Source organism: Propithecus coquereli, unplaced genomic scaffold (genome assembly GCF_000956105.1).
Source record: "Propithecus coquereli isolate 6110/MARCELLA unplaced genomic scaffold, Pcoq_1.0 Scaffold42, whole genome shotgun sequence".
In the NCBI taxonomy this organism is placed as follows: domain Eukaryota; kingdom Metazoa; phylum Chordata; class Mammalia; order Primates; family Indriidae; genus Propithecus; species Propithecus coquereli.
In genome coordinates this window covers 1,038,083-1,050,423 of record NW_012149952.1, presented here as the reverse complement: position 1 = coordinate 1,050,423, position 12,341 = coordinate 1,038,083, and the positions used below count along the sequence as shown (strand labels likewise).

The following is a 12,341-nucleotide window of genomic DNA, read 5'->3' as shown; positions in this document are numbered from 1 at the left end:
TAGATTCTGTGCAAGATATGCAGTCACTTCCTTTGAAGTCACTGAGGCTACTTCCACCCAACAGGCCGGACTTAATGCTTTTCCTTGGGCTTGCCTCCCTATTAGAGGAAAATCTGCTAATATATATACGGATAGCAGATAATGCCTTTGGGGTTGCTCATGATTTTGGAATGCTATAGAAGCAAAGGGGTTTCCTCACTTCCAAATTAAAAATGGATTCTATGTACAGGACTTCCTGGGTGCCACCCAGCTACCAGCAAGCTGCCTTCGCTGTTATCGAAGTTCCCAGACATCCAAGGTTAGACTGTACGGAAGCTAGAGGAAAACACCGTGCTGGAAGAAATGTTGCTATTAAAGGTCCATTTAATCAAATCTCTGTAGTGGCCCCACTAAAATAGCCTTGAAAAGATGATCGAAAAATAATTGCCAATGATGTACAAAATTGGACACCAGAAGCCGAAAAACAAAATTGGAATGATCACGGCTGCTGGTTTGATGATTAAAAAAAAAAAAAAAAAAGAACTGTGGTTTGGACCTGATAACAAACCAGTTCTCTCAAATTCAGTGTTAATCACGGTACATAATTTGATTCACCGAGCCACTAACAAATTAATTTCTTTTATGAAACGATATTGGCGGGGCGACATTTTAAAAAGCTGCAAAAAATGCCTCAGTGGCTTGGACCACCTGCCCTAAATTTAATCCAGGAAAACCTGTACATACTGATCCTGGACATTTTAATTTATCTAATGTGCCTTTCAAGGTTTGGCAAGTGGGCTTCATCTAACTACCCCCTTCCCATGGGTATACACAGGTACTAGTACAGTTTGCATGTTCTCCTAGCGGGTAGAGGCTTTTCTCTGTAGACAAGCCACTGCCTCAGCTGTGGCCAAGATAAATTATTCCCACCTGGGGGACACCTCTTGCACTGCGTAGTGATCAGGGAACCAATTTTACTGGCCATGCAATAAAACAAGTGTGTTCAGTTTGGCCAATTTCATAGCATTTGCATCCCCAATCTTCTGGCTTAAGTATTAATAGAATGAACAAATGAAACTATAAAAAAAAAAAAACAGTTGGCAAAATTTATGGAAACTACACCTTCCTTGACCTAAAGTCCTTCCTTTGTGTTATTAAATCTAAAGGCCATTCCCTTTGGAGCTCATAAACTTTCACCTTTTGGAATAGTCGCAGGCAGTCCTATGCACTTGGCTCCCTCTGCTTGACGCTCAACTGATATAAGGAGACATGCTCCAATGTCGTAAGGGCTTTAATAAAGCAATGAATAAAAATCATGCTTTGGTAGAACAATCTTTCCACAGCATGCTCCCAGGAGACAAAGACCAAAAACACCACAATCTGCAGCCTGGTGACTTTGTGTACTGGAAATGACACTTACATAAGAATTCTTTCCAAGGGGCCAGGTGCAGTGGTTCACACCTAAAATCCCAGCATTCGAGGAGGCTGTGGTGGAAGGGTCGCTGAGCCCAGGAGTTCAAGACCAGCCTGGGCAACATAGGGATACCTCGTCTCTATAAAAAAATAGAAAAATTAGCCAGGCATGGTGGCGTGTGCCTGTAGTCCCAGCCACTTGGGAGGCTGAGGCGGGAGGATCGCTTGAGCCTGGGAGTTGGAGGTTGCAGGGAGCTGTGATCATGCCACTGCACTCCAGGCTGGGCAACAGAACAAGACTCTGTCTCAAAAAAAAAAGAAAAGAAAAGAAGAAATCTCTGTAGCCTCTCTGGAAAGGTCCATATCAAATCTTTCTCCCTAATCCCTGTGCCACCAAACTAAAGGGCATTGACTCCTGGATCCACACCTCTCATTTAAGAAAGACTCTTACTCCTGACCGGACTAGCACCCCAACCGGAGATTTAAAACTAAAACTCATCCAGAGATGAAGCAGACCACATCCGTATTAGATGCTATTCCGAGATGCCCGAACAAGGCCAATACACTCCTCTCCTTTCATTCTTGGTCTCTTCATCTATGCCTATATTTTCCTGGAAAGATAATGCCCTAGTTTGCATCGCCCAGCCCATTGCCAAAGGGAGAAATATAACTGACTGTTGGATTTGCCACCAAAAACCCCAACCTGTTCATAAGCCAAGTAAACCTTTAATCTACCCCATAACAGGTTTCACTCATGCTTCTAATGTAACCATTTGTTCAAAATGTTCATCCAGTCCTTTCCACAAAATCACTTTCAGACTCACACGTCCAGATTCCCTATTTTACCCCAGCAGTGCCTATGGTCTACGGAAAAGACTTTCAAATTAGATTTAAACATTGTCAAAAATATAACTTAACTAATTGCAGAAATGTCTATGATCCTAATCCTTTAATTGTTGGTGGTCTCCAACAATGTAATAATTAGATAATAGAACCCTGGATAAAAACTGCTGCTACCTCCCTACAAATAACTATTAGTATACAAGGAACCCCACGTGGAATTACAGTTGTGCCCCACCAGGATACATTTTTATTTGTGAGGGATTTCATAATGCCTCAATAAATGGAAAATAAAAAGCCAGCGTGGTTTGGGATATTTCCGAATTCAATTTAAGTTAGCAAAATCTGAACAGTAGTTGACACCTATTAATTTACATCATCGTGCTAAGAGAGAAACCGCACCAAGAGGCAATGTTTAGCCAGATGAGCCTCTGCTGTCAGAGCTGTAATCCCTTGGATCAGAGTTAGTCACTTAGAAACAATAGTTAAAAATTTATCCTTAATGATCGGATCTATAGATAACTCAACAGCTAAGGCCATTGCGGCTCAACAAACTTCCACGGATTCTCTTGCTAAGGAAGTGTCAGATAATAATTGCTCTGGGTTACTTGGTAGCTGAACAAGGTGGTGTTTGTGCAGTAGCTAACACTACCTGCTACACGTGGATAAATCCCTCTGGGGAATTGGAAACACAATTACGTAAGATAAAAAAACAAGCTACCTGGCTTGAACAAATCTCACCAGATATGTCTGGACTTTTCAACCTGCTCGGTTGGTTACCTTCAAAACTAGGTTCACGGTTTAGAACTATTACTCAAACCGGACTTATTATATTGTTGCTGATTATTTTTTGTATCGTGATTTCTAAGCTTTGTTCTTATTGCCTGTCTAATCTTTGCAAAGCCGACTCTTCCAACAGGATAATGTTAGCTCAGCACCTTGAGATCAGTGCTGATGCCCATGGAACTGAGAAGATGGGGCTTGACGCTGGACTCCTAGTAGACCTGCCCTGAGGAAATTTTTCCTCCTGGCCTCTTTGTTACTCAAATGTGGACCAGGACCCTGACATAGACCCCCATACTTTCCCCCCGATGTGGGACAGAGACAGCCAGTCCAGGTCTATCCTGGCCCCAAGGAGCAGTTAAGCCTAACTGCAAAATGTTTGCTCAGCAATGCTCTCAGAGAAAGGTCTTGATCAAAAGGGGGAAATAGGAAAGTTGACCGTATGAATTGGGTCATTCTTGTCATACCCAACTAGATCAGAGTTGAGAGGCTGGGGCGAAAGGCACTTAGGTACATAACATTGCTCTAGAAATGTAATTCTTGACAATTCTGGCTGCTGAAACTGGCTGCTGTAACCTGAAACCAGTTTTATCTGTACCTACTGAGATAACATGAAGCGATTCTGGGACTAATTTTGCCCACCCGCTGTCACCCACCAGCCAGAGCTTGCCAACCCCCCAGAGCTGTGCTAATACCAACGAACTTTCTCTCAGGACCTCATGGAACATTCCTCTTTTTTTTATAAAAACTCCAACCTTCTCTTTGTTCTTTGGACATACCAAAGACCATCTGGTCTGCATGTATGCCCTGAATTATAATTCTTTCTTCCCAAATAAAATGTTAAATTTGGAGATCCATCTCTACATTTTTATTTTGACTTTGACACACCTGCACCTAACTTTCCCCTGGTGAGCTCTCTCCTAGAGAGTGCCTATCTTGGCTTATGACCACTCATGACCACTCTCAAGAGACAGACCAAATTAAAAAGTAACCGTAACAGGCCGGGCGCAGTGGCTCACGCCTGTAATCCTAGCACTCTCGGAGTCCGAGGCAGGCGGATTGTTTGAGCTCAGGAGTTCGAAACCAGCCTGAGCAAGAGCGAGACCCCGTCTCTACTAAAAATAGAAAGAAATTAATCGGACAACTAAAAATATATAGAAAAAATTAGCCGGGCATGGTGGCGCATGTCTGTAGTCCCAGCTACTCGAGAGGCTGAGGCAGAAGGATTGCTTGAGCCCAGGAGTTTGAGGTTGCTGTGAGCTAGGCTGACGCCACGGCACTCACTCTAGCCCGGTAGAGTAGATTTTGCTAACTTAAATTGAATTCGGAAATATCCCAAACCACGCTGGCTTTTTATTTTCCATTTATTGAGGCATTATGAAATCCCTCACAAATAAAAATGTATCCTGGTGGGGCACAACTGTAATTCCACGTGGGGTTCCTTGTATACTAAGAGTGAGACTCTGTCTCAAAAAAAAAAAAAAAAAAAAAAAAAAAGTAACCATAACAGCCAGGCGTGGTGGCTCCCGCCTGTAATCCCAGTGACTCAGAAGGCTGAAGTGGGAGGATTACTTGAGGCCAGGAGTTCCAGGCTTCTGTGAGCTGTGATTGTGCCACTGCGCTCCAGCCTGGGTGACAGAGCAAAACTCCTTCTCTTTAAAAAAAAAGAAAACAAAAAAAATAACAATAGAAATCACAACAATGCCCAAAGTGTCTGAGGCATCACTACTAATGGTACTGAGTGTGTAACAATACTCCAAGCTAAGTGCTTTATTTTAGTTAAAATTTATTCATCACTGCGAGGTACTCCTGGCTCAGAACAGCCTGGAAAAGATTTTCTTACTATTTATATTTGGTGCTGAGAGGATGATTAACTTGCCCGAGGCTACCAGCTAGGGCATGGGGTGTTAGGAATGGAACTGAGGTCTTCTGGTCCTAGAGTTCAAACTCTTAAATAACATTTCTTGGTATTTACCACGCACCAGGCACCGTGATCAACAATGCAGGGCAGTGATTAAGAACTAGAACCGTCATCATCGCTGATAACAACAACATTTACTCTGGGCCAGCCACTGTTCCAACCACATGTGTAATTTCATAAAGTGGACACGCTCCGTCAGACCTTTTGCCACACAGAACCGCCTGATGTTTGCACAAATGAGCACCCACACATGTCAAGACCTCTTTGGGTGCTGCAGTCCCAGACCTGGGAAAAGAGAGGCCCAAGGGGTCTGACGCACTTGTGGAAGTATTGTCCCCCTCACTGCTGGCTTCTGAGTACCTGTGTCTGCTCAGAAACTGCAGGGCACACCGAGGCAAACCGTGTCCTGCCCTGGGCCCTGGTATCCTTGCTGGTACAATGGACGGGGACAGCCAGCACAGACACCCGGGGATTGCATGGCCACATCTGGTCCCAGACATGCCAGGGATTCACCAGGTGACACTGGGCAGGTCACATTCCCACTGCGGCCTGGATTTCCCGCCTTCTGTAGGGGTGGGATAGGATGGAGGGGACAGTTTTCTCACCTGTGAAATGGAGAGGTGACTCCTCAGAGCCCTCCCAGCTCTGCTGTCGTAGGAAGACTCGGGGTTTTACTGTTGGTGGGGTGTAGGCAGAGGCTAGCTTGGAAGGGGCCTGTGACATCAGGGTGAGCAGCTGGGTCTTTGTGGGTAGCCACGGCAGTTTTGAGCAGGGAAGCGAGGGGTCTGCTGTGGACGTTAGAAAGGTCCTTCTGTGGCCTTATTGGGAACACGACTGGAGCCCGGGAAACGAGGCAGGAGGGTGGGGCAGGAATGGGGTGGGGAGGGCTGGAATGGGTGAGGTTGTCAGGATGCGGCCGGGGGACAGAGAGATGGAGGCAGAAGGCACAGGACGTGGGGCCACTTGGCTGAGGGAGTGAAGGAGAGAGAGGAGACAAAAGTAACCCTCAGACCAGTGTCGAGAGCATGTGATATTCATTCCTGGCCTTTCCATCCCAGCCCCAGCGGGGCCTGGGTGTCCTGTGTGTAGGATGATGTCACAGGGTGCAGGGACGTGGGCGGGTTTGGAGCCTGGACTTGGAAAGGACCTTCTGTCTTGAGCATCTGGGGATTTCCTTACCCCAATCCCCGCACCCCCGTTGGCGCAGAAAGGCCCATGTGAACCCCAAGTGGTCCTGGCAGAGCCAATGGAGAAGCCTCCCGGGAAGAGGGGCCCTTTTGCACGGGACAGAGCCCTGAACAAAGCGAATCGGCGCTCCCTCAGTCCTCCAGGTAAGGATGACCCCTCTTAGTCCGGAACTGTTTCCTAGAGTCAGGGGTAATGTGAGGCTCCCGAATGAAGCTAGAACCATCACCAGATTCTGGAAAAATCTGCAGGAAGCAGATGTGAGCACCTAGGGGGGAAGCCAACCCCGTTGCACCGCAGTCCCCATCTGCCGCTCGCCTTGTACACGGCTTCCAAAGCCACCTTGTGATCTTCATGGACCTTGGAAAGTTTCCCCAAGATGTAACCTCCCAGGCTGGGCGCTGGACCCCAGCCTTCCTCCTCGCCCCACGTGGCAGAGGCGGCAAAGGCTGGGAGAGGACTCAGCTCCCAGGTCCTGTTTTCCCCTAAGACAGCGGGGGCTTCCCCTCGACCCCAGCCAGGCGTCCAGGGCACTCTCCGAAGGCAGGCCCGGGTCCCATTACTGCTCCCCCGGCTGCTGTGGCTGAAAAAGGAGCTTCCCACGTGCCAGCCCCTGAATCACCCCCCACCCTCCGTCGCTGGCCGGTTGCTCCAAACCCTGCCTGAGTTCCTCGAGCCGTGGACGTGGACTCTCATCTCGCACTGCCACGCTTGCACCGCCCCAGCATCTGCGCTCGGGAGGGAGGATCTTCTCCATCCACTTTAAAGGTTCCTGGGCCCTTGGCCCAGCCGGCCACGTTGGGCAGTGAATCAGCTTCCCTCCTGGCTGCCGCCCAAGCCTCGGGGGAGCGCCTGCCCTCCCAGCTCCTCCGCCTCGTGGCAGTTTCTTTCTTCACCATACAAGGGGGTCCCACTGGCTTCCAGCACCAGCCCTGCCCCGGTACTGGGGGCACCGACCTGGAAACGCCCTCTTCCCAGCACCTGAATCCAGCCCTTCCCTGAGCCCACAGAAGCCCTTGGGCAACCCTTGTCCTGACCTGCCTAACCACCCCCCAGTCTATTACTTCTTTAATTTTTTTTTTTTTTGAGACAGAGTCTCACTCTTTTTGCCTGGGCTAGAGTGCCGTGGCGTCAGCCTAGCTCACAGCAACCTCAAACTCCTGGGTTCAAGCGATCCTCCTGCCTCAGCCTCCCGAGTAGCTGGGACTACAGGCATGTGCCACCATGCCCGGCTAATTTTTTCTATATATTTTTAGTTGCCCAATTAATTTCTTTCTATTTTTAGTAGAGACGGGGTCTCGCTCTTGCTCAGGCTGGTCTCCAACTCCTGAGCTCAAACAATCCGCCCGCCTCGGCCTCCCAGAGTGCTAGGATTACAGGCGTGAGCCACCGCGCCTGGCCTACTTCTTTAATTTTTTAAGCACGTGGGACCCTCGACTCAGAAGGGAGGAGCTGAGATGCGGACAGGTACGAGGGTGTCACTCTGCGCCAAGCACAGAGCGAGGCACCTACTTGGTGCTTAGAAGTTTGGTCTCCCAGGGATGCTCGGGCCGGACACAGAGACCCTCAGCCCTGTGTGGCACGTACCCTCTGTCCCTCAGCCAGGTGCAGCTTTCAGAAACCTCACCATGCAGTCACCCCCACTCTCAGAGCCTCGGCCTCTCAGCAGGGTCCCAGAATTCACACACACATCCCCCATACGCCCCCCCCCAGACTCAGCAAACGCCTCGCTGTCTTAGACCCACGGCATCAACATCGCAGAGACTTACCGAGATTCCTCCCAACCCAGAAACCTCACCACGCGCACTCACGCTCAGACACCACTGCTGTCCTGGAACCCTGGGATGAGACCCGCCCCAGGCCACCAAGTTGCGCCCTCTGCTTCTTCTCTCTTCTGATGCTCGTGGAAACCATCCGCTCGCGCTGTCTCCCCTCCACTCTCGCTCTGTCTCCCCCAAGCTCCGCATGGAGATGAGTCCTGGGGCCACCTGGCCTGCCCTGCCCCCGCCCCTCCCCTGCCCTACCTGCCGTCTCTCACAGGCAGCGGGGCCCAGGATGCCCGCTGTGGCCCACCGGTTTAGCCAGTTGCTAGGCACCATTGTGCCCATTCTGGGCGCTGACTGGCGGCCTCTCCAGGATGGCCTTTGGGACACGGGGTTCTCAGAAAGGGACATGAGCTTGAAAGTAAAGTACCTCGGTAGGACCCAGTCGCCACTCAGCCACCTAGCTTCATGGCTGGCTCCTGTCTCGGCCTGCGGTCCTGCCACCACACGAGTCCCCCTTGGCCAGTTGGGGACCAGGGAGAGAGACACCACCAAGGAGCCCTGGGCCCACTGTCCACACCTGGAACCCGTCCCTAGGTCATTCCTATCCCCGTTCAGTACGCCCCTCTTGGACTCCGGGCCCCTGCCTCCCCCCATCCCTCCCCACGATGCCCCTCCCCCTGCACTGCCCAGACCACCAGCTCTGGTCACTCCCCACCCACCCCTGCCCCTCAGCAACTGCTCTCATTGTCACCACACGGGTCTTTTTTGTTTAGTTGATTGATTTTGTTAAGGCTTGGTCTGTGGGTGAGGCAACGGGTGAGGGCTGCACTTTTATTTCTCTTCTAAGTCTCGCTTCTTCCAGCTGTCGAGAATGTACTTGAGGAGGAGGCCGAGCTTCCTGCAGACTGAGACTGGGGCTTCCTCGCCACCTCCCTCCCCAGACTCCCGTTTTTCCACATCATTGTCACCAGCAGCCTCCAAGCTGACCTCCGACTGGGACTCATCCTCCTCCAGGGCCTTGATGCGGACGCGCTGGGCGTCCTCGGCCATCTCATTGAGGCAGCCCTGGAGCATGGTGTAGACGGTACCGAAGCTGATGCCACCAGCCACCAGCGTGCCAAACACAGGGATGCCCTTCTCAAAGGCACGGGCCACCCGCATGGCGCCGTAGGACGACTGCGAGTAGAGCCGCAGGACAGTCTCAGGCGAGACCTCGTTGGCCAGTGGGGAGCGGATGACCGAGCGCAGGTCACCCGCCTGTTTGCCCACCTGCTCGGCCAGCTTGGCCAGCGAGTCATCGTCCAGGCCGAAGCTGCGGTGGTAGCCACGCAGCGACCGGATGAGCAGGGCGTCGTCGTAGGCTGCCGCCAGCCCAGGCACGGGCAGGGCCTGGATGACGCCCGACACCAGGGCCGTCTTGAACACTTGCTCCTGGAGCATGTCCTTCTTCCTCTGCAGGGCCTCCAGCGAGATGTCAGGCAGCGACAGCAGGCCCGCGTGGCGCCGGTGGGCGGGCAGGTCGTGCTCCCAGGTGGACACGAGCAACGGAAAGTCGTAGCGGGCGGGCGAGAGGTTGGACACGAGGAAGACGCGGGGGTCGGCCACGCCGGCCACCCGCAGCCGCTCGGCGCAGTGGTCTCGGATCTCCTGCAGGACGATGACCTCGCTGTAGCCCGAGGGCCGCTGGGTGCGCGTGGCCGCCAGGTCCTCATCCACCTTGGTGCGCACGAAGTAGAACTTCTTGCCCTGGCTCAGGATCTCCGAGGCCAGGCGGCTCTCGACGGCCCCGCAGCGGCGCGGGGACACCAGCAGGAAGAAGTCATAGCGGCTGAAGTCCACCTGCTTCAGGTACTTGTCAGCCGGGCAGCCCGGAGAGCCGGCCCCCGGCAGGTCCCACAGGGTGACATCAGGAAACCGCGGGTGCGGGTAGGGCGAGGGGTGCATTGTGGTCTCCACGACGCCAGTGAGAGCTGCGCCGGGGTCCTCGGCCCCCAGGCCACGCAGGGCGTTGATGAGGGACGACTTGCCGGCGCCCGACTCGCCCGTGACACCCACCTCCAGGCGGGCGCTGTCGGAGGACGCCAGCAGCTCCCGGAGGCGAGAGGCGGCCTGGGGGATGTCGCCCGACTCAAAGGCCGTGCGCAGGGCCTCCAGCTCTTCCTTGGCCATGAGGATGGTGGTCTCCTCCTCCCTGGGCACCGACGGCAACTTCGAAGTAGCCATGGTGACCAGTGGTTCAGAGGGTGGTGGGGAACGGGAGAGTCGCGGGCCGCGTGATCCTCAGCGTCTGCGGAGGAGAAGGAAGCCGTTCACGCCTCCTGGGCCTTGGCATGGGGCAGGGAGGGACACCGAGGATGCGAAGGAAGTCCCTCCGGAAACCCCACAGCTCTCTCTTCCTCGAAAACCAGGGGTACATTTTTGGCACAAGTTAGGGGACTTTGGGGTCTCACAGGCCCAGATTCATAACCCATCTCTGCCATTGGCATGCTGTGTGACCTGAGGCAAAATGAAGCACCTCTCTGTGCCTGTTTGCTTCTCTGGGGAATGGGCATGAATACCAAGCTGCCTCTCGAGGCACTGTTGGGAGTCTCTGGGGTGACCCGGGAGCGGGGCAGGTTTTAGGGGTGCGCCTGTGCCCTGTAGGGCCCTGTGCTGAGAGGGGCCCAGTGCCTGGTTTAACGCTGTGCTGACGCTCACGGAAATTCTTCCTACTATTTGAACCGGGGGCCCCACGTTTTCATTTCGTACTGGGCCCTGCGAACCATGCAGCCAGGAAAGGGCTTAAGCCCGGCTCCCGGCCTGGGCACAGGCCCGATGGAAGGGAGCAGCTGTGGGTATGGGGGCAGCGCAGAGCGATGGTTGGGGACCCGGACCTGCAGCCAGACCGCCCGGGATCGACTCCTGGCTCTACCCCACGCCCGCTGAGCGATGTGGACAAGTCCCCCACGCTCTGCCTCCCGGCCTCAGTTTCCCCTCCCGTCTTCCAGATGGTCTCTCCTCAGATCCCTCCCTCCGCGCCTGGGAGCCCCCCGTGGCACTGTCTCCCATTCACGCTCCCACCCCCCGCTGGCCACTTGCCTGTCAAATACGTTGACTTATTGAGACTCCTCAGAGAGCCCTGGGAGAGACGCTCCCGTCTGACAGGGACAGAGAGACTGAGGCTCACACAAGACAAGTGATGTCTCCCACCCAGAGGCACAGCCAGGACCCGAACCCCGTCCCCATTGGCTCTTCCTTCAGCCGTGTGTCTCTGCCTCCCCTGCTGTCCCCTTGGCCTCCCCTGTCCCTCCCGGCCCCACCCTTCCCCCATCCTCTGCTCCCCTCCCGCACAGAAATGTGTCCTTATCACCTTGTTCCCACCAGATCTGCTCCTCCTGTCCTGGGTTGGGGCATTTCCCTCATGCTGTCCCCGTCCCCCTCCTTAGCCCATCCGATATGGCCCGGGGATGGGCGAGGGGGAGGCTGGGACAGGTCCCGAGGGGCAGGCAAGCGAGTGGCTAGAATGTGGGCTGAGGGAGTTGGGACTGGCACAGGAAGGCCCCGCTGCCACCCACCTGGGGCCCAGCGGAAGAACCCCGTCCTGGGGAACTCACCTGCCCTGCAGGCTGTCCCTCTCCCCTCACACTCTCCCCACTGGTGGGGTCTCCTCTCCTGTGAGTGGAAGCTCAGACCCTGTTGCTAGGACACATAGTAACGGCAAGCAGCAGCTTATTGGCCGGCCAGCCTGCGTGCAATAATGTGACAGTGATGTCAAGGGTGGGGCCCCAAGGTGGGGCAGGGACCCCAACCCCCAGCCACTCATGGGGCCACCACGCAGACACACTGGGTCCTCAGTCCCCCTTGCGGGCCCCAGAGCGGGTTTTTCTAACACTGAGACTTGTTCAAAGCCCTCCACGGTCTCATCACCCCAGGACAAAGTCCCACATTCTCTGCCAGCCTGGCTGCCGAAACTGCCACTGCAACCTGAGGCCAGTGTCGTCTCACGGCTTCCGAAACAGCCTGCTGCGACTCTAAGACTGGCTCTGTCTACTGCTGTCACTCACCAATCAGAGCTTGCCGGCTCCCCGAAACTTCACTAGTGCCAATGAACGTTACAAAACAGCAATACATAACATTTCTCCTTTTTTTTTTCCCCCAAGACAGAATCCCATTCTGTCACCCTGCGTAGAGTGCCGTGGCATTATCATCGCTCACAGCAACCTCAAACTCCTGGGCTCAAGGGATCCTCCTGCCTCAGCCTCCTGAGTAGCTGGGACTGCAGGTGCGCCCCACCACACCTGGCTAATTTTTCTATTTTTAGTAGAGACGGGGTCTCACTCTCGCTCAGGCTGGTCTCGAACTCCTGACCTCCAGTGATCCTCCTGCCTCGGCCTCCCAGAGTGCTAGGATTACAGGCGTGAGCCACCGCGCCCGGCCACATTTCTCCTTTTTACGAAAACTCCAACCTCCTCTTT

General features: G+C 53.7%; 1 protein-coding gene across 4 annotated transcripts; it reads right to left on the bottom strand.

Moving 5' to 3' along the window:
• Positions 1 to 8,652: 8,652 nt before the first annotated feature.
• IRGC (immunity-related GTPase family, cinema) lies at positions 8,653 to 11,610 on the bottom strand. 4 transcript variants are annotated; one of them, XM_012653280.1, is made up of 2 exons: positions 11,481 to 11,610; positions 8,653 to 10,174 (listed from the first exon to the last, which is right to left on the bottom strand). In XM_012653280.1, the coding sequence occupies exon 2, from the start codon at positions 10,108 to 10,110 to the stop codon at positions 8,719 to 8,721; it is 1,392 nt and encodes a 463-aa protein (XP_012508734.1). In that variant the 5' UTR covers positions 10,111 to 10,174; positions 11,481 to 11,610; the 3' UTR covers positions 8,653 to 8,718. The 4 variants fall into 4 exon arrangements, with proteins under 4 accessions (XP_012508734.1, XP_012508735.1, XP_012508737.1 ...); XM_012653281.1 differs by having other exon boundaries at positions 8,659 to 10,283; positions 11,481 to 11,540; XM_012653283.1 differs by having other exon boundaries at positions 8,659 to 10,074; positions 11,481 to 11,539.
• Between the last annotated feature and the right edge of the window lie 731 nt (positions 11,611 to 12,341).

Coding starts and splice junctions, on each gene's coding strand:
- IRGC (XM_012653280.1), bottom strand. CDS start 10,110: ATGGCTACTTCGAAGTTGCCGTCGGTGCCCAGGGAGGAGGAGACCACC.